Source organism: Saimiri boliviensis, chromosome 4 (assembly GCF_048565385.1).
Source record: "Saimiri boliviensis isolate mSaiBol1 chromosome 4, mSaiBol1.pri, whole genome shotgun sequence".
NCBI classification, from domain to species: Eukaryota; Metazoa; Chordata; class Mammalia; order Primates; family Cebidae; genus Saimiri; species Saimiri boliviensis.
Window position 1 is genome coordinate 151,218,050 of NC_133452.1, and position 26,842 is coordinate 151,244,891.

At 42.8% G+C, this 26,842-nt stretch overlaps 1 protein-coding gene across 12 annotated transcripts in view; it reads left to right on the forward strand.

Annotated features, from left to right (window-relative positions):
* The window catches only part of PHACTR1 (phosphatase and actin regulator 1), a 600,452-nt gene that overhangs the window by 475,959 nt on the left and 97,651 nt on the right, over positions 1 to 26,842 (forward strand). For 7 of the 12 annotated variants that reach the window (XM_074398444.1, XM_010338040.3, XM_074398443.1 and 4 more), the window contains 2 exons: positions 10,546 to 10,713; positions 12,817 to 13,023. In XM_074398444.1, the coding sequence (XP_074254545.1) occupies positions 10,546 to 10,713; positions 12,817 to 13,023 (375 nt within the window). The remainder of the gene's footprint in view (positions 1 to 10,545; positions 10,714 to 12,816; positions 13,024 to 26,842) is intronic. The other 5 variants (XM_074398447.1, XM_074398445.1, XM_074398446.1 and 2 more) reach the window with 1 other exon arrangement.

Sequence of the window (26,842 nt, forward strand, 5' to 3'; positions counted from 1 at the left end):
AGGGAGGCTAGACTGCTGCTGCCAGCAAGGCCATGCTTTCCTTTGATCGCCTTTCGCTATTCCCAGGCCCCAGCCTGCTGGACTGAAGGCAGTCTGTTACCAACCAGGTGATCCTCCTGGAGTCTCTGGGCATCACTCCATCCTCCCATGGAATGATGAACTCTTCCACTCCATCGTGGCCATTGCCTGTCATCTCATAAAGGACATAATCCCATTTGGGCTTAAAGGACATAATCCAATGTGGGGAGTTAGGTCATCACCTGCTGAGAGCAGATACCCGATAAATGTTGAGCTGTGGTCTCCGCCAGCCACCTGCCCTCCCTGCTCTTGTGCTCTCCTTTCATGCTTTTCTCAAGTCCTCTTCACTGTCCCCACCCCACTCCACTTCCGCCTGGGTAGAGCTGAGATCCGCTGAAGGCTCAGGACTCCTCCAAGGGCTGTGTCGACCTCTGTAGTTCTGTCCTCCTGCTCCCAGGGCTCCCACTGCCCATGTGTACCCTGGAGCTCATCCCCCATCCCAGCACTCCTGGTTTCCCACAACTGCAGCTTCTCTAACAGGACCACAGTACACTGAGCCAGCCGCTCATTATGGTGGAGATGAGTGTAGCAGCATCATTTTAACCTTTCTGTTCCAGAAATGGATTGACTTTTGCATACATGTAAGGCCCATTGTTGTGATTTTCAAGTCCACCTTGAGCAGTGCTTTCCTGCAGAACTTTCAACAGTAACAGAAATGTTGTTATCTATGTTGACCAATGCAGTAGCCTCTAGCTGCATGTGGTTGTGGAGCATGTAAAACATGGTTACTCTGACTGAGGAACTGCTTTGTGAATTTTATTCCATTTTAATGAACTTGAATACTACTACATACGTCTAGTGAATGCCCTATTTGAGAACCCAGCTAGAGAAACAGAGCTGTGTGAATTTTGAAATGGCCATCCCCTGTAACTTCCCCCCAACCCCAACTCTAGGCATTTTAAAAAATTTATTTATTTTACTTTAGGTGCATACTCTATCTGGCATTTCTCCCCACCCTCACCTCCTGCTGTCTCTCCCCTCACCCCCACAACTGCCCCCAGTGTATGATGTTCCTCTCCCTGAGTCCACATGTTCTCGTTGTTCAACACCCACCTATGAGTGAGAACATACGGTGTTTGGCTTTGTGTTCTTGTGTCAGTTTGCTGAGAATGATGGTTTCCAGATTCATCCAAGTCCCTACAAAGGACATAAACTCATCGTTCTTTATGGCTGTGTAGTATTCCATGGTGTATATGTACCACATTTTCTTTGTCCAGTCTATCATTGATGGGCATTTGGGTTGGTTCCAGGTCTTTGCTATTATACACGGGGCTGCAATGAACATAGTGTGCATGTGTCTTTATATTAGAATGATTTATAGTTCTTTGGGTATACCCAGTATTCAAATGGAATTTCTATTTCTAGATCCTTGAGAAATCGCCACACTGTCTTCCGCAATGGTTGAACTAATTTACCCTCCCACCAACTGTGTAAGAGTGTTCCTATTTTTCCACATCCTCTCCAACATCTGTTGTCTCCAGATTTTTTAATGATCGCCATTCTAACTGGCATGAGATGGTATCTTAATGTGGTTTCGATTAACTCCAGCCTTTCCTAAAATCTTGAATGCTAGGCTCTGCCAGGGTACTCTATTAATGATGAAAGAGGCCCCGTGCACCATGGTTGATTCTGTGAGATTCAGACTATCATATTGCATAGGAGGGAAACTGTGACATTCTGTTCATTTGATAGTCAATATCTGCCCCAGTTGCATTTTTTATATCAAAATGCCTAGGAATAGCAAGATGGTAACTCCTCTTGCAGCTACAAACCTTGGAGCCAGAGTTATGGTTTAGAAATAGTGGTCAGAGCCCTTATAGTTCATGAGGATATATCATCTAAGAATCAATGCACTGGTGTGCAGACTGCTGAGGAGGCGTAACCATACCCAGGGAGACAGGCACCACACGATTCCATGCAATGAGGTGCTCAGGTTACCAGAAGGCTGAAGGCAGGGGAAGCAGCCCAGATTCCACATGAGCCATGCTTTATTGACCATGAGGTGCAGTCAGAGGCAGCAAATACTAATAAATTGAGCAGGAAATAGCTCCAGGGAAGTGCAGCTGAAACAAGCTACCCAGGGTCAATGTCTTTGCCACTCTTATGATAGAAAGTCATTGCATCTCATCTATTTAATGTTTTAGGCAAAGGCTTCTCGGCAAGAAGGAAAAGCCTATTAAAATCAAAATAGAATATTAAACTCAGAACAAAAACCACAATAACAAAAAGCAAGATGATTTTTGAGCACAAAAGCATGTACCATTTCATTCCATGTGTGAAAATATCCACTCCAAGTAACACAGAATCAATTAAATTCTGAGAATGAAAATAAATTTTGTACAGATTTTCAAGGTAATTGGATTTAGAAGGATTTTGTGAGTCACAAAGATGCCTGCATGAGACAGAAAAGAACGTCATGGCTCTTGCAAGATTGTTCTTGCATATATACTGGTCAGAATAATCCAAAGACTTTTGGCTGCAGGTAGGGGTAAAAACTGGAAGTCTCTGACTTGTGGATTCTGAAAATATAGGTTCCCTGGCCCTATGGACCCTGGCAATGTCTGCCACAAATCCTAAAAGTACACAGAGACTTTTAAACACACACACAAAGGAAATGATTTTTCCTCACTTGGAAAATGTGCCAAGGAACTAATGTATTTGGTTGGTGCAAATGTAATTGCAGCTTTAAAAGTAATGACAAAAATCACAATTCCTTTTGTACCACCTTAGTTTGTTGTTTTTTTTTTTTTTCCCCAAGACTATCAAGTCTTTAAAGCCCAAGCATCAAATGATAGTAATACTCATTAGTAAATAGGCAACATTTAATAAGGATATTGCTTTTGGCCGGGTGTGGTGGTTCATCCCTGTAATCTCAGCACTTTGAGAGGCCAAGGTGGGTGGATCACCTGAGGTCAGGAGTTCGAGACAAGCCTGACCAACATGAAGAAACCATATCTCTACTAAAAATACAAAATTATATGGGTGTGGTGGCACATGACTGTAATCCTAGCTACCGGGGAGGCCAAGGCAGGAGAATCTCTTGAACACGGGAGGCAAAAGTTGCAGTGAGCCGATATTATGCCATTGCCCTCCAGCCTGAGCAACAAGAACAAAACTCTATCTCAAAAAAAAAAAAAAAAAAAAAAAAGGAATATATTGCTTTCTATGCTCTATGTTTAAAGTCTTAGGCAAACTGGAGAAAATATCTCCAACAGAGATACATGCCACAGAAACATTTCCAGCTTCTTAGGCTTTGAGCTTTTAATCCATCAATGAAATCCTTAGATAAATTATGACTTAGTTAACTGTTACACAGCACATCATTTTACTATGAGGGCAACTAGTAGCTTCGATTGCAGTGATTTAAAAGGTTGTTGGGATTAACAGAAGCTTTTTCAAAGCTCTACATCTTGTTGCCAAAACGACACCTCTCTGGGATACAAAGGATGGCTGTGCCCCATTAATGAGTGGATTTTTTTTTTCTATTCATATAGAAAACATATATCAGTGTCAAAAAAATGCCTAAGATGAAGTCTTTATTTCAGCCTCACTAATGTTAGAAACACTCCCACCAGAATGACACTTGTGTGGGAAGCACCTTAGTCTCTGTTTGAGATGCACAAAGGGCATGCCTGGGAAGCTAAAATGGGAACACAGAACATGCAGAATAGCAGCTCCTGTCTCAGAGGGAAAAGGCAATTAGCAAATGCTTGCATTAGGCTCCTTTTCTGTGTCTTCACAAGGATAATTATTTGCTTTAACATAGGGTGGCTCAACTTTTTTATGTTGCTTTATCATCATTGGTGATCATTAGTAAATTAAAATACGTTTGAATTTTTGCAAGCATGCATGTGTAAATTCAACACATTTGCATTACCAATAAAGATGCAGGGTAGCCAATTCTTCTTATCATTTTTAGTCTAAAATTGTTGCATGGCACTTTACTTACGTAATTTTTCTTTACAATGGAAGCACAGATGTAGCTGTGATTTCATGATGTTCATTATTCTCTGCTACAAGGACTAATAATTAAGAGAGTTTGAGTTTTGTCAATGACAACTACGTGTCTTATAAAGGATTCTATATTGTTCTTGCAATCGTTAAGGAATTGAAATTTCCAAATAAGTCATTTTAAATGAGATCACATTTTAAATTTCATTTAAAATCACACACGCTCACTAGCTCTTTCTGTCTCTGTCTCTCTCTCTCTCTCTCTCTCCCCCCCCCGCCCCCCCCCCCCCCCCCCCCCCCCCGCTCTGCACCATGTAGTACTAGCTCTGCATCTGCTGTGCTAGGGACTTAACACAAGTTATTTAACTTTCTAATGTTTGCTTTTCTCTCGACAATGAGGGTAATTTTGGTACCAACTTCATAGGATGGATGGATGCAATGAACACAGCCTAGCACATAGTAAACTCTCTGAAATACTGTTTCAGAGGTCATTATTACTATCACATATAAAAAGTCCAACATAATGCTGGACACTAAAGATGCTCGAGAAATGTTTCTCCTTTTATTTCTTCCTCCCTCTCTACTGTGCAAGGAGGCTTTTTGTGCAGAACACGAATTTCTAGATCAATATGAAAACTTTACTTACAAGATTTTTTAAAAAAATAGAATATAAAACTTTAGCCAAGAATAGCAGAAATTTATTCATTTACTTTCTAGGTCTAAATAGTAAGTCAGACAAGAAAAAGAAAACCTGAATATAAAATGTTTTGCTGTGTTAGCTCATCTGATATTTCAGGATTATTTGCAAGTTTGGGTGGAGGCACTTTTTCTCATCTCTTCCAGCCCTCATGCAGAGAATACTTTGATCTGCAAGGAAGTCAGGCATCATCTAACAGTCCTTTTCTTTTCAAGGGACAGACACTAAGGTCCCCAGAAGTTAAATGGCTTGTTGCGAGCTAGTGATGGCAAGGATGATAAAACAGGGCTCACCCTCTGCTCGGAGTCAGGGCTTCTCTCCACTGCAGCTGTGTTTTAGCCTACTGTCTCTCTGAGAATAAATTAGAGGTGCTCACCGGCACACCTCTGTTAACTGAGACGCAGGCCTCTCAGGAGAGCGTGATTTCTAACAGCATCCTTTCCATCACCTGTCAATGCCTCCTTCGATTTTTACGTGAGGTGGAAAAAGCATTCTCTTTCCTTGAGTCTCCAGATTAAGGATTTGAGGGGTCCTCTATTAGCACTCTTCTTCTGTCTCCGAGTTTCTAAACCATGTGAGAAATAAGATAAATGGGAGATCAAAGTAGGGGATCTCCTTGATTACTGGCAAAAGCTGGGCTGGAGGAAGTCATTGAGGGGCCTCATCATTTTCTACCCCCAGCTTTGACCTTGAATCAGCCCAACAAGTGGGAAGGTCTGAGTCTGGAGTCAACACAGGTCCAGGGCAGGGGGAAAAGGGTGGATGGGCTCCCCCAGTAGAGACACAAGGGCCAGTGCTTGTACCCCAGCAATGAGGTAGCAGTGGAGAGGGGCAAGAGGGTCAGCAAGCATCAGGAGCCCTGGGGAAAATGTCTCCACGTAGAAACCAGAGGAGTGAGGATTGGGTTTCCCCTCTAACCAAACCTTTATTGTTTTGATGTAACATGACAACATGCAATTTTTTTTGCATTTTTCTTTTTCTTTTTCTTTTTTTTTTTTTTTTTTTTTTTTTTTTTTTTTTTTTTTTTTTGAGACAGAGTTTTGCCCTTGTTGCCCAGACTGGAGTACAGTGGTGTGATCTCAGCTCACTGCAACCTCCGCCTCCCAGGTTCTGGAGATTCTCCTGCCTCAGCCTCCCAAGTAACTGGGATTACAGGTGCCTGCCACCACACCCAACTAACTTGTGTATTTTTAGTAGAGACGGGTTTCACCATATTGGCCAGGCTGGTCTTGAACTCCTGACCTCAGGTGATCCACCCACCTTAGCCTCCCAAAGTGCTGGGATTACAGGTGTAAGCCACCACTCACAGCCTTTCATATTTTTTTAAATAAATGTAAGCATCTTGCAGGGGGAAAAAAAGTAAACGATCATTAAGTTCTGTGTCATGCTGGATTCACTTCAGAGCTTTGCCAGCCTGCATGCATATTTGATTTGAATGTCATTGCAGTCTGCATGTACATACTGTCCTCCGTTCTGGCTTTTGTACTTGAAATTATTTCAAACACATTTCATGCCTCCACATCACTCGTGTTGTCATTTCAGTTGCATTTCTCTAATTCCTAGCAAGGTTATGCATTTTACAAGTGTCACCTGGGACTTGATTTTTTTATTTACCAGAACAAATACTCTTCCTCCTTGGAAGAGTTTGTTTTTTATTAGTTCTGTGCAGCACATGTGTTCCCGTTGTGCTGCTTTTGTTATTCTATTTGGTGTACAGCATTTCCTTTTGCAAATTAAAAATCAGAAAGTTTTATGAGGAAGTCAGAACTATCCATCTGGTTTCCCTCCTGAATGACCTGAATAAATAAATATTTGTTTCTACTATTCTATTTTTCCTACTTTTTAATTCTAATTTTAAAGTTTTGTTTTTAAATTTTGGATCTGCATGAAATGTATTGCCATATTCATTCAATATATAGATATAAAGCAAATATTAGTCAATGGTTATTTATTAAATGAGGATTTCTTATCCCACTAGAGATGTATTTTAAACATGGTCTTTTGTTTGTTTTTGTTTTTGTTTTTGAGATGGAGTGTCACTCTGTCGCCCAGGCTGGAGTCCAGTGGCACCATCTCGGCTCACTGCAACCCCCACCTCCCAGGCTCAAGCAGTTCTTCTGCCTCAGCCTTTTGAGTAGCTAGGACTACAGGCACGCGCCACCATACCTGGCTAATTTTTGTATTTTTAGTAGAGACAGGGTTTCACCATATTGGTCAGGTTCGTCTCAAACTCCTGACCTCAGGCAATCCATCTGCCTCGGCCTCCAAAAACCGTAATTCATATCATAGAAAATCTGATTCAGTAGTGAGATTACATTTATTAATGTACTTTGTGTTTCAGAATTAGAGTTGACACTTCTAAAAATCTTAAACTCCAGAGGGTCCTGAACCTTGAGCCTTTTCAGAACAAAATGTTCTTCCTTCATACAATACTTTATCAGGTATGGTGGCTCATGCCTGTGATTTCAGCACTTTGGGAGGCCAAGGCAGGAGGATCACGTGAGCAGATGAGTTCAAGACCAGCCTTAGCAACATAGCAAGACTCCATCTCTACAAAGAAAATAGCCAGACATGGTAGTGTGCACCTGTAGTCCCAACCACTTGGGAAGCTGAAGTAGGAGGATCACTTGAACCTAGGAGGTCAAGTCTGCACTCCAGCCTGGGTGACAGAGCGAGACCCTGAGAGCGAGACCCTTTCCGTGTGTGTGCGTGTGTGTGTGTGCGTGTGTGTGTGTGCGTGTGTGTGCACGCACGTGCATGCGCATGCATGGGTATAGAAAGGGGGGATCACTTGTAGTAATAAAAATGGTCTTCATGGTCATATTCAATGATTATTTAATGAGGATTTCTTATCCCACTAGAGATACATTTTAAACATGGTGTTTTGTTTTTGTGTTTGTGTTTGTTTTTGTTTGTTTTGTTTTTGAGACAGAGTGTCGTTCTGTTGCCCAGGCATGATCTTGGCTCACTGCAACCTCCACCTCCCAGGTTCAAGCAATTCTTCTGCCTCAGCCTTTTGAGCAGCTGAGACACTTGTAGTAATTACACTTGTAGTAATGGCTGTATGCAGCCCATTACATTAATGTTTTGCATGTGTGCATGTGTGTGTGTTTGAACACATAATAAATTTAAAATATTATTTAAAAGTGGCAGTATTATTCTATGCTTATATGAATCCAAGTCGAATAGTTTTTACTTTTGTTGCTACCCATCTTGGTCATAAATGATATTAATAATGAATTCATACTTATCAGATGGTTTTCATTTCTTTCCACTAGATATGTATATACATATATAGATGGATGGATGGTTGCTAGATAGGTAGGTATAGACAGACAGACAGACAAAACATGGTTATCGATATTAATGTTGAAGAAATTGCCAAAAGCTAAGATATGTGTATGGTCTATCTTTCTTCTAATTGTGTAAATTGGAAAACCCTTTAATAAAACAATTTCACAAGATCCATATATGTGTGACTAGACTTTGGAATATTAAAACATGAAAATTTCATTACTGGGATTTATCCTAAAGGGGGAGAATTCTAATTGCAGAAAAATTGTATGCAGGATGATGGTCCTCTTTGCATTTTTTTCATAATAGCATAAAACTGTCCCTTTATGACCAACCAAATGAGAGATAGCCTAGTAAATATTGATATATAGTTATCCAGTATAATCATTAAGATGACAGTTATGCAAATTACAATGCTTATAATAGTATGGGGGAAGCAAGACACAAAATTTGGCACACAGTAGGATTACAATCTTGGAAAATATGTGCCAAAAGAGGAAATTGCTTCTGTTAGGTTAGGGTGGTGATATGATCAGTGTTTTATAGCTTTTTCTTCTGTTTTTACTTTTTCCAAGGCAATGTATATTTAGCAATTATAACAGTGGAATTCCCAAGATTATTTCCTCTTCAAAGTGGTTTTGGCCTTTGTGATTTAGCAATGTTACTTTTAATCTATAGAGAGCTCAATTTTTCAAGAGTTAATATGTCCCAAAAGGAGTGAGCAATATTGCTTCTCTGTTACCAGCAAAGCCCAGAATTCATGGAGAGAGTCTAGAGTAATCCAACTGCAGTTGCGTCTCTTTTTTCTAATGTTGCTTCTATGGTACTTTTAACTGTTAAAATGTATGGCAATCTTTCGATCGCATCCTTCCCCCAAAGAAGCAGAATTTGGCAAGAACCCTGAGACCTCCATCCCCTCTGGGTATCTCGTCTAGGAATTTTATTGTACTTGGAACATCAAGAATCAAAGTGGTTTCCTAGAGATGCATTAGACTGAATGGCAGCTGCATCATTATTCCACCAACTGGGAAACTGAAGCAGAGATACTTCCCACGGCATCCGTTTGAACATGCTAAATAAAGGCATGTTAAAGAGGACTGGGGAGCATCCATGTTGGGATGGTGATGTACTGACACTCAGCCCTTCCCAAAGACTCCCCATTCATCTGTGTGATTTCCATTGCATGGGCTTACAGTCTGCACTGCTTTTGCTTTCTTATTAATAAATAATCAATCATCATATTGTTGATTATCATAACTTTTACTACCATTTTGGGCATATAAAAAAGCTGAATTTTAAAAAAAAGCAACACACTTCAAATGCTGGTGCTTTTCACTGTCTGCTTCAGAGGAATTTTTTTTTTTTTTGCATGCATTATATTTTTTCTGTGCTTATAGAAGATTCAGGTCAAACACCATATGCCCTTGAATCATATGCTATTTCAGGCCTGTTGGTTTGTTGATTACTCTGTTGAACAGATATTCACTGGACCGACTCTAATAGGAGGTGGGTCATGGAGGGATTCTGTGCCACCATACATTACTGATATATAAAATTAAACTAGAGGTGGAACATAGCAAAAGGAAAGGATTATTTATCCAAGAATCACCTTGGAGTCACTTCCCTGTTTCTTTTCTGCAAGTCATCATCTTGCTTCTGGTTTTAAGTCAGGTAATTGCTCTGCTGGTTTCTGTGTTTCTGACTCGGCAGAACTTCGTCTTTCATCTGATGTTTATTCATCTCGCTGGAACAGCTTTCAGTCCTCTTTAAAAATTAATTTGACTTTAATGTCTAGTTATCTAAGACTCCCCTGAGCTAGGATGAAATCACACTGGGGGAATTTTGATTTGACAAATGGCCATTGTATGGGAGCCTTTGATCCTGCACCGTTGGCCTTGTTTTGCTGCGCTTTAAGCAACATCAAAGTCTACAGGACGCAATATGATTGGTGGTCGGCACTGGGAGAATTCTGGCACTTCCCAGCATCCCTGGGTGGCTGCAGCCTATTAGGTGCAGATGAGAGCCGTCCTAATCCTTTATCCAAGTAGAGAAATTGGCTGAGGGTGGAGGCAAACAGAAGATGGGATGAGTTTTTCCTAGGACCTTGTTGCCTGTTGAGTGACATGAAGCCCTTTGCTCCGTAAAGTAGGAATTCCTGATCCTGGTCTTCCAATCTCTGAGGCCTGCTGAGTGTTTTTTTCCAAGTTTTTAGAAATTATGAGACAAAAATAATTTTAATTTGATTTTTATTTTTAAAAATACATAGAAAATGTGATGGATTGGATTAGAAAGACAGAGAAAACAGGCAAAATGCTGACAATCATTGGAAACTGTTGCCCTGATGAGTAGACAATGTATCTCTAAAGATCAAATAAATGTCTTAAAAAGAACAGATGTTGGTTTTAGAGACTGACCTTGATAAAGGTTGTTCAGCAGCAGCTAGGCGCAGTTAGCAAGCAGTCAGTGCCTCTTTCTTGGAAGGCAGACATTGTCTAACTCTGCACTCTCCTTTTCTCTCTTGACAGATGGGGAACTGTCCATATCCAATGAAGAGGACTCCCTAGAAAATGGGCAGTCCCTGAGCTCCAGCCAGCTGTCTCTGCCTGCCCTGTCCGAGATGGAGCCAGTCCCAATGCCCAGGGATCCCTGCTCGTATGAGGTGCTCCAACCTTCAGACATCATGGATGGGCCAGGTAATGCCCCTGGCAGGATTTTAGGGCAAGTCTCAGACGGTGGCACCAGGGATCTTTGACCTGGCTGGACTTGGAGTTCTATTTTGGACTATCCTGAGGATAAGGAGCTGGACACTTAGATAAAACAGATTAGTTTTTAGTACATACTGAGTACTTTTAAAAGTGGAAAATATTGACACTGATGATTCTACAGTGTTTAAGAAACTCTCGATTACCTTAATCTCTTTAAAGAAGATATGGCTTATTGTTGTAACATTACTGATTTAAAATATCATTATTTTATTTTTCAACACTCATCTCTGTTAAGGTAAAGCTGAGGAATCCTAAATTTCTATATGACACCTAGCTAATTTGTCTGTTTAAAAGGCCCTTTAGTCTTAGCCCCAATATACCAGTTAATGGTTGTTTCAATTTATTTGATACAGTCAATTTAATTGTCAATTAAATTGTATACAGTTTACTGATTGAATTGTATCCTGCTGGTAGCTGATTTCTGATGCCATCTGACTGTCATCTCCTTCTTTGGTCCAAAAGTGGCTGAGTGGCCAATACTCATTCTCTCAGAAGGTTTGAAGAGTGGTCCTAATTTGCTCCAAAATGGGTCCCTCCTGACAGCTAGTGAGCAGTGGTACTTGTTGCCAGATGAGTCTGGGAGAAGGAACCTCTTGCGATATGCAGGATATAGGTAGAGAGGCCTTTCTCCCCATCATGTGCAAAATCCACATCTGCAGGTGGTCACGTAGGAGGTTTGGGGGGATGGGGTTTCACAGGGTTAATTCCCATACTTCGCTCCGGGACCTGGTGAGTCATTGCTCTGTTACTGTGTCCCACACTGCTCATAATAGCGTCCCTGAGACAGGAGAATGTAGTGCTCATGAGGATTCTCTGCAGGGCTTTGGTGCTGCACAGAACACTTGATCAGGGAGGAAGAAGGTGTGGGGCTTGGTGAGGAGAGGAGTCACTTAGAGGCTTTCTTACTGGAGCAGTGGCAGGAGGTTAGAGGAGACATGGTGAAGTTACACCCTCCCACCCCAGGGAGCATTTCCCAATGAAAGCAGTGCATTTTGTAAAAGAAGCCAGCCTTCCTTATGACATTGAAGTCAGCTAGATTTGATTGTTATAGTAAAACTCTGTCATTCCAGCAGAATCACAGATTTTCACTCTGTCATCAGCCAAGCAACTGGCATGGTAGGAAAGTGTGTGCCACAGCCCAATGACAGCGCTTCATGAAAGCCAGCCAGGGGGTTCCCCCATGAAGGAAAGGAAGAGGTGGGTCCAATACAGTGCAAAGAGAAATGGAGAAATTGACACAAGAAAACTATAGTTGTGGTGAGCAAGAAGAGAGAGGCGAGGGGAAGATTGAAAGGCTAACTTAAAGCACCCTTTGCCTCGTCAAGGTTTACAGGAGCTGGCAGGGGCAGGACGCTGTTGCTGAAATCACAGAGTTTGGGCTGGGAGGCCGCTGCTCAGCACCAGGCACTCCGGAACCTGGAGAAGCAGCTGTGCAGGGCCCCAGGATGCAGCCTGTGCAGTGTCAGCATTCCCACCTGTCATCTGTACCCGGTGTCACAGATCTGAGAGCAGAGACAGAGCGGACCCAGTGGACAAAACTGAGCCCCTCTGTTCTTTTGAATCCACTCCCTTTTGCCCCTCATCAGAGGGCAAGCAGGCCCCAGCGTGGGTGCTGGCATTTGGTTCCTGTTTGGTTTAGAGGAGCTCTGCACCCTGACCTGCACCGGCCACCCTGGTGATTCCTGCTGCGCCCCATCAGTCACATCTGAGAGCATGCGTAGGGTTTGTATGACCAGTGCTGAGTCTGAAATGGTCACGTTTTTGATGGTTTGGAGAAAACGCCCTCCTCCTCTTTCTCCCTGTTGCTCTTCCCGCCTCCACCCTCTCTATTCCTCTGCCTCCTCTCTCTGTCCCTCCTGCTTCGCTGGATTTCTGGTGTCCTCGCTGTAACTCTCCACACATGCGTGGTGGCCTGAAGCATCGGTGCTCCGCTGTGTTGCTAGCCCGAGTCCCTGTCCTGTGTTCCCTGCTGGCCTTGCCTGCACTGCGTTTGTGTAATGTCTCCTGTGTATCATGTGGTTGTCCCCTCAGTGTCTGAAGAGAGTCCCTCTGCCAGTGAGTCTGGAGTCCTCCTGTCCCAAGATCCTTCAGCCAAACCAGTCCTGCTCCTGCCCCCAAAAAAACCTGCTGCTTTCCCTGGAGACCATGAAGAGACCCCAGTGAAGCAGCTGCCCCTTCTCAAGCAGCCCCCGGCCCTGCCTCCCAAACCCACTACCAGGATTGCCAACCACTTAACAGGTGAGTGCAGACATCTTCTGGGGCAAGCAGTCCCTCCTTCCCTTCAAGGGATTTTCTTTTTCTCTTGTTCTTTTATCTGAGACCTGAATGCAGCTCTCTGGGGAGGTTGCCCTGTGGGCTGTTCGGGTGTTTCTGTGTGTGTCTTGATATCTGCAGTCATGACCAGGGTTTGTGTTTTCGTGTCAAGCCGCGTTTGATACCCACCTAGCAGCCATATGCCAAGAGTGCTCAGTCATGTGTATCTGTAAATATTTACATTATATTTAAGTGACTCATTCAAGATTGTTGGCTCACCTGGTGAAGGAGATTCAATGTCAGCATTTTTGCAAAGATAAAGAACAGTGCCTTCTTCATGAGTTTGTCAAGGCTTTAAATTTTTTGTCTTTAAGTTATTGATCTGAAGCCTGGTATATTTCTCCTATTAAAATTCATGCCAGTGCTGTCTGTTCTCTTAGGAAAAACAAAAAAGACAATCTGCAAATTCTGTGGTAAATACTTTTAAAAGAAGAGTAAACTTAGCAATGTTGTCCTAAAATGACTGCGCACCTACTCTGCAGCGTTCTTGAAGTTACTTAATGAATGTATCCGCAGGTATTCAATTTCACTCAGTGAAATTGTACTTCACTGCCCTTTGGCCCATGAAGTAGACACCACTTTGTGATTCAAGGCTGTGGTGTAATCAGAGCTTAAAAGATTTCAGAGAGTCGTTTCTCCAACTTTGATAACAGTTTCACCTGATGCTGATCAACGGCATTTTTAAAAAGTGTTCAGTATTTTGACAAATAATACTTAAGTCATCACTCTAACAGTTTGTAACATGTAATGGTGGTGGAATTTGGGGAAAATATTTGCCTATCTTATAGGAGAAACACTGAGTTTCAAGAAAAATAAGTGACTTCCAGGGCTGACAGGAATTCTGTAATAGAGGCACAATCGATGCTGTGTTTCTCAACTCCAAGTTCAGCTAATGTTTCCATAGCAGGCTGTCTTTCACATGTTACCAAGTTCTAGTGGAGTCCCTCTTAGGCATGAGCTCATGTCAAACTGCTCTATTAATGTATATGTCCATCCAAGTCAGATGTGTATGGTTTGAAAGAGCAAGTTCCCATCTAACAGAACCATTTAACACATTAATAACACTTGAGTTCGGTGTCCAAAAATCGAAATTCACAGAAAACCACCAAGGAGAAAAAGCCCCATAAGGCCTCTCCTAGGTGATCGCCATTGTCCATCTGTCTGTCTATTGAATAAAAATTGAATGTTGCTGTACATATTGTTTTACCACCTGCTTTTTGCATTTGGTGATATGTCGTAAACTGATTCTCATGTTAGTATTCCAAGACATGATTTTATTAGCTGCTTGACATGGATCAAGGTTTACTTAACTGACCCCTTAAGGTTTTTTTCCAGCTTTCTTTTTTCTTTTTTTTTTTTTTTTTTTTGAGATGGAGTTTCACTCTTGTTACCCAGGCTGGAGTGCAATGGCGTGATCTCGGCTCACCGCAACCTCCGCCTCCTGGGTTCAGGCAATTCTTCTGCCTCAGCCTCCTGAGTAGCTGGGATTACAGGCACGCACTGCCATGCCAGCTAATTTTTTGTATTTTTAGTAGAGACAGGGTTTCACCATGTTGACCAGGATGGTCTCGATCTCTTGACCTCATGATCCACCCACCTCAGCCTCCCAAAGTGCTGAGATTACAGGCTTGAGCCACTGCGCCTGGCACCAGCTTTCTTATTGTTAAATCACCACAGCAAACAACTGCAACAGCCTGCATATATATTCATAAGCATCTCTGAGTTTTCTCTAATTGATTTCTAAAATTAGAACTGTTGAGTCAAAGATTATGCACCCTAAAGGCTTTGATGTCAAATTTCCCTTAAGAAGGATTCAACATTATACAAAATAAACCCTTACATGTAATACATATTTATTCAACACATCTACAATAGGCAGAATACTGTACTAAGTATCAAAGTAGATAGGAATATGTAAGAGTTTCATGCAGCTGTCCCCAACCTTTTTGCCACCAAGGACCAGTTTTGTGGAAGACCATTTTTCCGTGGACTGGCGGTGGGGCAGGGGAGATGATTTGGGGATGATTCAAGTGCATTACATTTATTGTGCACTTGATTTCTATTATCATGACATTGTAATACATAATGAACTCATTATGCAACTCACCATAATGTAGAATCCGTGGGAGCCCTGAGCTTGTTTTCCTGTGACTGGACAGCCCCATTTAAGGGTGATGGGAGACAGTGACAGATCATCAGGCTGTAGATTTTCATAAGGAGCATGCAACCAGGATCCCTCGCAGGCACATTTCACATTAGGGTTCCTGCTCCTCTGAGAATCAAATGCTCCTGCTGATCTGACAGAAGGTGGAGCTTAGGTGGTAACGTGAATGGTGGGGAGCTGCTGTAAATACAAATGAAGCTTCACCCACCACTCACCTCCTGCTGTGCAGCCCAGTTCCTAATAGGACATGGACCAGTACAAGTTCATGGCCCCGGGGGTTGGGGACCCCTGGTTTAATGAACACATATATATAGAGAGAGAGACAGAGAAAGTACTAATGTAACTGCTGTTAGCAGTAACACTGAAAGTTCAGTGAAGCCTGATAAAGAGGTTATAGGAGAAGGCTGAAGCTTGAACTGACTTTTCAAGCATGAAGGACATTTACAGAGGAAGGAAGAGTATTCCAGGAAAGAAGACCCTAGACAAAACCTCAGAGGACTCACTAGGTAAAGGCATGGAAAGTTTTAGATTTTATTCCCTAGGTGGTGAAAAGGCTTTGGAGGTTTTTGAGCAGAGGAGTGATGTGATAAAAACTAGCCTTTAAGAGATCACCATGTAGAATGAGCAGAAAGAGGAGCAGGTTGAAGGCCTATCGGAGAAGCCACCACCGAGGCCAGCTCCAGGCCACATACTCCAAAGTCAGATCAGTTAAATGGACTGATCTGAGCCAGGGAGACCATTGAAGAGGCTTCTCCAGTCATTGAAATATGAGCTAACAAGCATCTGACTGATATCAGTGGGAAGAAAGAGAGCAGACCAGTGGAGATGACACTGGAAAAAGAAGAGTCAACAGAATTTTTTTTTTTTTTTTTTTGAGACAGTCTCACTCTGTTGCCCAGGCTAGAGTGCAGTGATGCAATCTCAGCTCACTGCAACCTCTGCCTCCCGGGTTCAAGCAATTCTCCTGCCTCAGCCTTCCAAGTAGCTGGGACTACAGGCACCCACCACCATGCCCGGCTAATTTTTTTTGTATTTTTAGTAGAGATGGGGTTTTATCACATTAGCCAGGCTAGTCTTGAACTCCTGAATTTGTGATCAGCCTGCCTCAACCTCCCAAAGTGCTGGGATTGCAGGCATGAGCCACCATGCCAGGCCAGAATTTCTTAACTAATGATACCCTCTGATTTATCTAGTTTTCTAATTAATGGAGGCAAACTTGAGTTTCATCTGTGAGCCCAGGAGTTCAGGTGGCCTGGTATCCACAGGATTCTTTACATATAAGAAACCAAAGATATCTCAACTGGCCCCATCTCTCTGGCTTCCCTGGTCCTTTCCTGATAGAGTACACTCTATTATCTGTATGCCTGACCCCTATACAGCTAGGATCAAATGAATAAAAATACACAAAAAGCTAATATCCTTACTATGTAGTACGTGGTAACCTCTTAAACATGATAAAACAAGACAGAGAAGTCTGTGGACTGTAAATCTAGTACTATCCTTTTGGGCTTAAACTCAATTAGACTTGCTTAATTTTTATAAGTGAGCAATCAGTCATAATGAATCTGCTTCACCACGAGGTAGCTACATTAACCCTGTTCTGTTACTAATTGCTCTGAAGACATCTGGGCCATGTCAGAAGGAATTAATAAACTAAGAATTCTAGTACTTTAAATTGAGGCTCATGAGTTTTCATCTGTTCTCAGTGTCTGCTGCTCTGCTTACATGTTTGAAAGGAAACACAGGACAGTTGAAAGACACCAAGCGTGATTAATGGGAAGTGACAGTGGTTAATGGGCTGGTAGAATGCTGGAGGAAACGTGAGCCTGAATTGGAGTTACTTCCAAGTTCATGGTCAGGGAAAGTCATGCAGAAATACCTCTACTTGGGCATTTGCTTCCATTTTTTCAGGAAAACATAATTAATTTGGAGAGCATTTGCCTTACAAATTTTTTCTGTTCATCAGCCAGGCGGAGAAAAGTTCTCTCACTCTCCCTGTCTGTCTTGCTGCTTTTCTTGTTAACATCTCCTTCCATCTAACCTCCTCCCCAGCATCAGCCATTCAGTGGCATGTGATACAGGGCCAGGAATTGTTGGACATCAGTTTCCTTTGCTTCCAGAAGTACAGTGTCCGACAGAGCTTGTTGTGTAATGAATGTGATCTGAAGTGAAATGCATCCTTCTTAGAATCCTTGGAGTGATAGATGACCCCGAAAGGATAATGAAGGCAAAAGCCACTGTCTCCTACCTCTCCAAGTCGTCATCAATCACTTCTCATGGCATCTGTCTACAGAAGTCAGATGTTCAACACTGCATGAATAACCTATGTCTTCTGCATAAGGTACCTGTGGCAGGTGCCCCCAACGTGCCAGTTGAATGAGGGATAATCAGTGTAGCTGGACTTAACAGTTAGATGTTCACACTTGGGTAATGATAATTGCAGTTAGCCTTTGTTGAGAACTTTACCACATACCCTTTGATACTCTTATCATTATTACCTCTTTTTCAAAGATGAATATGAAATTTGGAGAAATTAAAGGATTTGGTCATAGTTACTTAACTAGTAAGTAACAGATAAGAAGAAACCTATTTTCTTTGACTCCAGAATCCTCATTTATAAGCATTCGTTTATACCATCTCCACAAAGATTCCCTTTTTTTTGAGACAGGGTCTCACCATGTCTTCCAGGTTAGAGTACATTGGTGCAATCACAGCTCACTGCAGCCTCCACCTCCCAAGTGCAAGTGATCCTCCCACCTCAGCTTCCTGAGTAGCTGGAACTACAAGCACATGCCACCACACCTGGCTAATTTTTGTATTTTTTGTAGAGATGGAATTTCACCATGTTGCTCAGGCTGGTCTGGAACTCCTGGGCTCAACTGATCTGCCCACCTCTACCTCCAAAGTGCTGGGATTACAGGAATGAGCCACCTTGCCCGGCCTATTCCCAAATAGTAAAACACCATCAGCTTTCTTTGTTCTTTTAGCTCTGTATGTTTTAATCTGTTTAAGAAGTTAGCAAATCTGCTTCTTTGTTTTTATACGTTGTATTATTCTGCTTGGGCTGCCACAACAAAAGAACACTGGGTAGCTTACACAACAGAAATGTAGTTCTCATAGTTCTAGAGGCTGGAAAGTCCAAGATCAAGGTCTGTCGGGTTCAGTTTCCAGTGACATCTCTCTTGCTGGCCTGTAGACAGCTACCTTCTTGCTATGTTCTCACATAACAGGGAGAGAGAAAGAGATCTCTGATGTCCTTTTTTTTTTTTTTTTTTTTTTTTTTTTTTTTTTTTGGATACAGTTTCCACTCTGTAACCCAGTCTGGAGTACAGTGGCACAATCTCAGCTCACTGTAACCTCCGCCTCCTGGGTTCAAGTGGTTCTCTTGCCTCAGCCTCCTGAGCACTGGGATTATAGGCTTGTGCCACCATTCCTAGCCAACTTTTGTTTTTTTGTTTTTTTTTTTTTTTTTAGTAGAGACAGGGTTTCACCGTGTTGGCCAGACTGGTCTTGAACTCCTGGCTTCAAGTGATCCACCTGTCTTGGCCTCCCAAAGTGCTGGGACTATCAGCATGAGTCACTGTGTGTGGCCCAATGTCTCTTCTTATAGGGACATTAAATTTATCACATTAGGGTTCCATCTTTGTGACATCATTTGACCTTGATTATTTTCTTACTCCACATACAATCATATTATGGGTGAGTGTTTAAAGCAATTAATTTTAGGGGGTAGGGGAACACAATTCAGTCCACAGCATGACTCAAATTTATCTAGTTTTTCAAAAATTAGTCATATACTCAAGGCTCTCAGTTATAAAGAGGAGGACCTGAGTTCAGTTGGATTGGGTTTCAAAGAACAGACCCAAAAGAGACAGTTGTCGAAGAGTCAGGAGCAGGGGCGGATCACATAGGAAACATCTGACCACAGTTAGAGATTATTGACATTTCAGCAAAGAAAGGAAACTGTTGCTTATCCTTAAAAACAAGTCCTACTGATAATACCCACCTACCCAGGACTTATTTGCAGTGTTTAGAATTCACAATACAAGGAAACTTCATACATTCTCAGAACTTAGTTGACTTCTGGTTTCAATGTTACCAAAGTATTTGCTACTACAACTTTGCCTGACAAATGGTACCCATGCCCTGTGGTATTTTCAGTCCCAGCAGGTGTACCTGTGTAATGAGAATCCTCTATCCACGCTTGACCAGCGTTCCTGTTTGTAGCTGTCTCTAGTTTCGTGGACATTTTCTCTGTTCTGCAGTTGCATGCTGCTATGTAATTTCATTACATGTCTCTGTTGTTCTCAGATACTTTCTCTCCCCCATGACCCCCGCATTCCCCAACCCTCCACGTCCTCCGCTCCAGCCCTCCAGACACCTGGCTACTTCTGCCTCTAGTCCCTGCCTTCCCTCCCCGTATTCCCAGTGCAAGAAAACCAAAGATTCAACCACTGTGAACTTGGACTTCGTGTCTTTAAATGGAAAAAAATGAATATTCACATAGAAGTCTCAGAGGTTTAAGGTTTGCATTCTCTTGGTAACTGATACTTTGAAGGTGTTCTGTCTTCTTTGTGAGACAGTCAAGTGCAGCCATAAGGTTCATATACTCACAGACCCTAGAGACGGGAGGCAGGGCTCACCACACAGGGCACATGGGAAGCCTTAGTGTGGTCAGGAGGCGGAAAGCCGAGACCGGAGTCTTTATTGGGGTTTCTGCAGAAAGGCAAGGCAGGGTAGACTGAACACTTCAGGACTGGCTAGTTTGCATGATTTCAACAGCTCTAAGCTATACAAGTGTTCTATAGTTGCCTGGTACCTGGCCAGGGGGTGATTAAGGCAGAGGAATAATGCATTCTGGGGTGAACAGGCCTGATAGAGGAAGTCTAGCTCTGGACTGGTTTGTTTGCAGATCAAAGGGCTGAGCCCTTGCTAACTCAGAATTGCCCAGCCCCAGGAGGGACAACCTCCCCAGGCAGAAAGGTTTTTAAGATGTCAAAATTCATACAGAAAATAAAAAAATGGAAACAACACCAAAAGAATGGGGGAGTTACCTGAATTTACTTTTGTACTCACTTTTCCACCCATTTCTCCATGATTTTCCAGTCTTGTTTCTGTTCTCAAAATGCAAAAGTTTTTTTCTGTAGGGCATACAAGGACTGTCTGTTGATTAAAACACGTTTTAAAGGATGCTTTCTGCTCCGATTTCTATAACCAGGGGAAAGACCGTAGCAGAATACCTGTCTTTTTTGTAGCACTGTTAGGTCGGAAATGTAATTCACTCAGCACTTACATTTTGAGTGCCTGCTATATGCAAGGTGCTCTGCCAGCCCTCAACAATGTACAAAAATTAAGGCCATCAGCGGGCAGAGCTGCAGACTGTGATAAGCTACAGAAACTGTTTAATAGGAGGAGATATAAACATGGCTCTAAAGAAATTCAAGTATAAGAGGTCAAATCCCTTTGGAGGAATCAAGAAAAAGAATCGAGGGACCAAGAAAAATTATGGAGGAGGATTTATTTAAGATGAGTAGGATTTTAACAGGTAGGATTGGAGGAAGAGGTTGTTCTTAAACAAGACACAAAGGACACACAGGCACGTGAGTACAAGGCTGATGACGTTCATGAAATAGCGAACAGTCCAGTCAGCAGGAATGTAGGATTCTTGTAGTATAGTAAGGAAAATTGGGGCTGAAAAGTGGATTGTGGTGAAACTGTAAAGAACCTTGAAGGCCACAAGGAAGGATTTAACTTTGTTGAAGGAGATTGAGCATCTTTTGTCGATTTTTTTTAGCAACAATTGCTTGATTTCAGCCAAACATGTCTCCTCAGTGTTCCTATGGATAAGATGGGCAGTAATGCTGTTGGAGGGATTTATAACCGGATGTTCTTGGGCTCAAGTGATGATCTCACCTCAGCCTCCCAAGTAGCTGGAACTGCAGGCATGCACCATTACTCCTGGCTAATTTTTTAAAGTTTTTAGAGACAAGGTTCTGCTATGTTGCTCAGGCTGATCTCCAACTCCTGGGCTCAAGCAGTCCTCCTGCCTCAGCCTCCCAATTAACTGGGGCATGTCCCACATCAACATGAAATTGCAAAGGGTACCGAGCTTCCTTCCTCTTTGATTTTTCTAAACATCACAGGGGTAAGTTTCATGGGTGCAGGGATTTAATCTGATGTGTCCCCTGCTGAGTGCTTGGCTAATGCTGAACTTCTAGGAGGCTTTGCAAGGAGAGAAGCCCCTGTTGCTGAAGGAGTTTGATGGTCTTTTGCCTGTATGTTCATAGCAGGAGACTTACATCTTTAGGGAAGCTAGCAAAACGTTCTCCACTTCTGCATTCTGCCATAAAGGAAACCTGATTCTCCTGTATTCTGTAGTGTTTGAAGGAAACATAACCTAGATGTAAAAGCAACCCTTTCTAAGAGTAGCCGTTAGAACGTGACAGTCACCCATATTGGTCAGACTCATGATCCAGCCCTCGGTCTCGAGCCGTGCACTAAGAATTTTGAGGGGAAACAGGCATGCTCTTACACCAGCTACAGACAGTTAGACCAGCCACTAACATCACTATAAATCCAAACATGAGTGTGCCCTCCAACAGTGAATACATAGCATCCTGCATCCAAGAGATGCAAGGTGAGAGATGAGCTGTAGCCGTCCTTGTTTTTCCTTTAAAACATTTATGGATCTAGCTTGAACTTACACTGTCACTGTGAATATTCTACCTCTTAATAGCTCTGTGTATGCATATAGTTTTGGGGAGTATTTGTTGAGATGCGGTCTCACTATGTTGCCCAGCTTAGAGTGTGGTGGCATGATCATAGCTCCCTGTATCCTCAAATCCCTGGATTCAAGTGATCATCCCACCTAAGCCTCCCAAGTAGCTGGGACTATAGGCACGCACCACTACTCCTGGCTAATATTTAAAAATTCTTTTAGAGACAAGGTCTCGCTATGTTGCCCAGGCTGATTTCCAACTCCTGGGCCCAAGCAATCCTCCTGCCTCAGCCTCCCAAGTAACTGGGACTACAGGTGAGATCCACTGCACCCAGCTCAGTATTTTCTTTTATATAATCTTAATTTTATAAGATAAGTATATCCCATTTTGCATGTTCTGAGAGCGGATGAGCATGTTGATGCTCACTCTGATGATGTGGTGACTTTGACTCGATTCCCTCTCTGCTTGGATGAATGAGTACTCCTTTCATCTCTCCATCTCTGCACCTCTCCCTCTTCTTTATACCAGTCCTGTAAAAGGCTCAGGTTCAACAGCACAGTGATCATATGAAGGGCACTCTTCTCTCCCGGTCTCCCTAGGAGCAGCAGCACTAGCTCATGGCTGCAGACATAGGACATCTGCCATTTTGACTCTTTGAGAGTCAATGAATAATGTGTAATTTGATTGAAGAAAAAAAAAAACTAACAATGACATGCCTGCAAGGATGACGTGCTTAAGTGACTCAGTTAGTTAGAGAGTGACTCTCATCTCCAGTCCTTCTCTACCCATGGCCATCTTGCTAGGGTACCTTGAAAAATGCATTGTATATTTCAGTTGCTAGGACAAAAGATTTTAAATGTTTTCACCACCCAAAAATGATAAGTATGTATGGTGATGGATTTGTTAATTAGCCTGATTTAATCATCCCATATTACAAATATATATCAAAATGTCATCCCATGAATATATACACTTATTATTTGTCTACTAAAAATAAAACAAAAAGAAGTGTTAGTTTCTTTGTGGAAAGTGGCTCTGAAACTAAGTCAGTGGCAGATGCCAGCGTTGTGTATGTTATCATGGCCCTTGAGGTTAGGATTCCAGATCTCAAGACGGTCCTCATGGAGGCCAGGTGTCTCCTGTGGTTTTCACATTCTGACCTAGCTTCTAAGGGAAAGCCAGGTTTGGGGCATTTCACAAAAGGTGGGTGGATCACAAGGTCAGGAGTTCAAGACCAGTCTGGTCAACATAGTGAAACCTTGTCTCTACTAAAAATACAAAAAATTAGCCAGGCGTGGTGGTGGTTGCCTCTGATTCCAGCTGCTCAGGAGGCTGTGGCAGGAGAATCGCATGAACCCGGGAGGTGGAGGTTGCAATGAGCCAAGACCACACCATTGCATTCCCCACCGGGCAACAGTGCGAGACTCCATCTCAAAAAAAAAAATAAATAACATTTTTTCGTTACTTTTGCTTCCCTCAACATCAGTCTCTCACCACAAGGGGTCAGTCAGCACATTTTGCCTTTAACCAAGGCAAAACACCAGGTGATGTGATCATCCCTAGGCGGGCCTGGTGTTCCTAAGGAACTGATGAAGCTCCTGTGAGCTCTTTCTTGCAGCCAAGGGGAACTTGATTCCATAGATTAGTGAGGCTGGCCTCTCATTTCTGTTCCAAATATACTGCTAATAGGCCCTTTATTTCTTCAGGTGGAGTACCTATAGCTATGAAAGGAGATCAGAAATTCCAGCTCACTGCAACCAGTTGGCAAATGACGGAGAAAATCTTGCAACACCTTTGTTCATTAGGCACTAAATGCTGTGCTCATTGACAAGCAACTGCCAATACAGCAGCAGTTACAAATGGCCCTCTACAGCAGGTGCTGATTAAAAAGTTCGTTTGTGGTCCAGCGTGGTAGCTCAAGCCTGTAATCCCACCACTTTGGGAGGCCGAGGTGGTTGAATCACTTGAGGTCAGGAGTTTGAGACCAGCCTAGCCAACATGGTAAAACCCCATCTTTACTAAAAATACAAAAATTAGCTGGGCGTGGTGGCAAGCACCTGTAATCCCATCTACTCCAGAGGCTGAAGCAGGAAAATCGCTTGAACCTGGGAGGCAGAGGTTGCAGTGAGCCGAGATCATGCCACTGCACTCCAGCCTGGGCGAGAGAGAGAGACACCATCTCAAAAAATAACAAGTTCATTTGTGGTAGTGAGAAGAGAGGCTGGAGGTGTCTTTATTTAGCCCCCACTTATTTCATGTGTAAGCTGCAGCCCTACGGCATGAGGACTGACTTTAGAAGTCATCTTTGCTTTTTCTTTCCTTGTCTGAAGTCATAAGCCAGGGCTGTGCTCTGTTTCGAAATACAGCCCTCTTGGGTTTTATGGCTGTGTGACATTCACGGTTTGGGTTTATTTCCCTTGTTCTCTGGAATTGGTTGTTTTTGCTTCTTCCACTCCATCAACAGAGACTGTTTTATGAATACATTGCATCTCAATCAGTCTGGCTGCAGAAATAAGTCAGCAAACAGAGAGCTCTGTGTGTGTCCTGGCAGGAGCAGCCACCATCATCATTAGAAATGTAAGAAGTAGCGGGTGTCCTCCAACAATTAATAAATAGCATACATCAGATAGATGCAAAACCATTTATTCAGTGAGGTGCTATCAAGGGAAAGGAGGCATTTTTATCCCCGGATATTTAGAGGTAAAGAGACTGAATCCCAGAAAGGTTAGATACCTTCCTCAGGTAGTTATGAGCAAAGCACGCAGGTTTTCAGACTCCCAGATCATCCATTAGTTTTCAATACTGATTTAATGCAGTGTGCATCAGAACAACACACTGAAACCTAGAAACCTCTCCTGCAGCGCTTTGTGGTGGTGTCTTGTTGCAAGCATGGAGAACCACCGTGATGGCCTTTGCAAGCCTCTCTGCTCTGCTACTTGATTCTCTTTCCAATCACCTCTGCTTTTTTTTCCAGTGCTTACTTATGATGGTACCACCACATAGTAAACACTCTCTCTTGTTTTTTTGGCTTCTACCTTCCCACCCCAGGCTGGAAAGCCTCAGAATAGGTCGATTTTCAGAAGTGTGGTGAAAGTCCTCTTAGCAACACTGCAGATCTGTAAGGTACTTTGCAATTTACAAAGCATGTTCACGTGATCCTGTCTCACCCTCCAAGCAACCTGTGGCAGAGGCAGGGAATCTATTCTGATGTTTGTCTCAGAATCAGGACTATATCTGTTGGACTCCTGTGATACATCAAGGACTGTACTGGGGGTCTTTTATAGTCAGGCCTTTGGCTAACCTATATGGAGACTTCGTAAAATTAGAAAAAGTGCCCTGTAGAGGATGCCCCTTCCTCTAGAGTAATTCAGCCCCATGCCAGGGCAGGCCTCAGGCTAGATTTCAACCCTTTCATACCCTCAGCACCTTGCATGGAGGCTGTGTAGATATTAATCTATTTACTTATCATTTCAGATCTATACTGTGGACAATACCCCCTTTCTACAGATGAGAAAACTGAGACTTAGGAAGGCTAAATGGCTTAGGAAGAGTAACAAAGTTTCCTGGTCTTGGAGCTGGACTTAAACCCCAGCTCTTCTGAATTCTAAGCCATCAGGACATTCTACCCTCGGCCCACAGCAGAAGCCTCTGCAGCTCCTTCTCAGCTCTCCCAGAGCAGTGCTAGGATGAATCTCCTCCTCCAGAAGGCTCTGGGAATTTGCCTCTTTAGAAAGAAATGCCGCTTTCAGGGGTGCTTCTCAGACTTGATAGATCAGTGTCCCCTAGGGATCTTGTCGGAGGGCCTGGGCTGAGCCCTGAGCATCTGCATTTCAAGGTCCCAGGCCATGTGGCTCCTGCTAGTCCATGGACCACACTTTGATTAGCAGACCCTTAATAGAGCAGAAACCAGTCATGGAGTGCTACCTTTTCCCATTGCCCTGAAGACACAATGAAAACGTAAACAAACGTGTATTGAGCATCTACTATGCACTAGGCTCAGTTCCTTCTAGCAGATAAAATGGGTGGATGTAGCCACACTCAGTGTAATTTAATGATTACTACATCACTTCTACCCCTTGCAAGGAAAAAATCACAAGAAAAATGAAAGGGATTGAATTGACTCAATGGGGAATCCATGACAGAGCGAAGCATGAGATCTTGGGGGTCACATAGGCAGGCACCTCAGCCAGCTTGGGAGGATGGGCTTCCTGAAGGACACACTGAGTATGGTGGTAGCATCAAGAATGATGGTTACTCTCTGTGGAATAACTGTCTGAAGTGTCTGGAGTGCCAGATGCTATGCCATACAGTTTATGTACTTTCTATTATTTAATTTTACAATACTTTGATAACACAGGGATGTCCAATCTTTTGGCTTCCCTGGACCACATTGGAAGAAGAAGAACTGTTGGGCCACATGTAAAATACACAAACACTAACGATACCTGATGAACAAAAAGGAAAAGATTTGCGCATAAATCTCATAATGGTTTCAGAAAGTTCATGAATTTGTGCTGGGCCCCATTCAAAGCCATTCTGGGTTGCATGCAGGCCGCTGGTTGGACAAGCTTGCTATAACACATTATTTCACAGAGATTAAGCAATTTGCTGAAGCCAACAGAACTGAGTCAGTATATGATTTTATAGTTTATATCTTATACTGTTTAGCCCAACAAATTTTGGTAGTGATTTTGTGCCTCTTTGCCCAGTAAGAACTTAGAGCACCGAGCATCATTTCCATCCAGGTAGACCTGATTGATCGGGGAGATTGTTTATAAAGCAGATTCCTGGGCACCATTGTGGACTTACTGAATCTGAACTCTGAAGGCAAGGCCCGGGAATCTGCCTCTCCCAAGCTTCC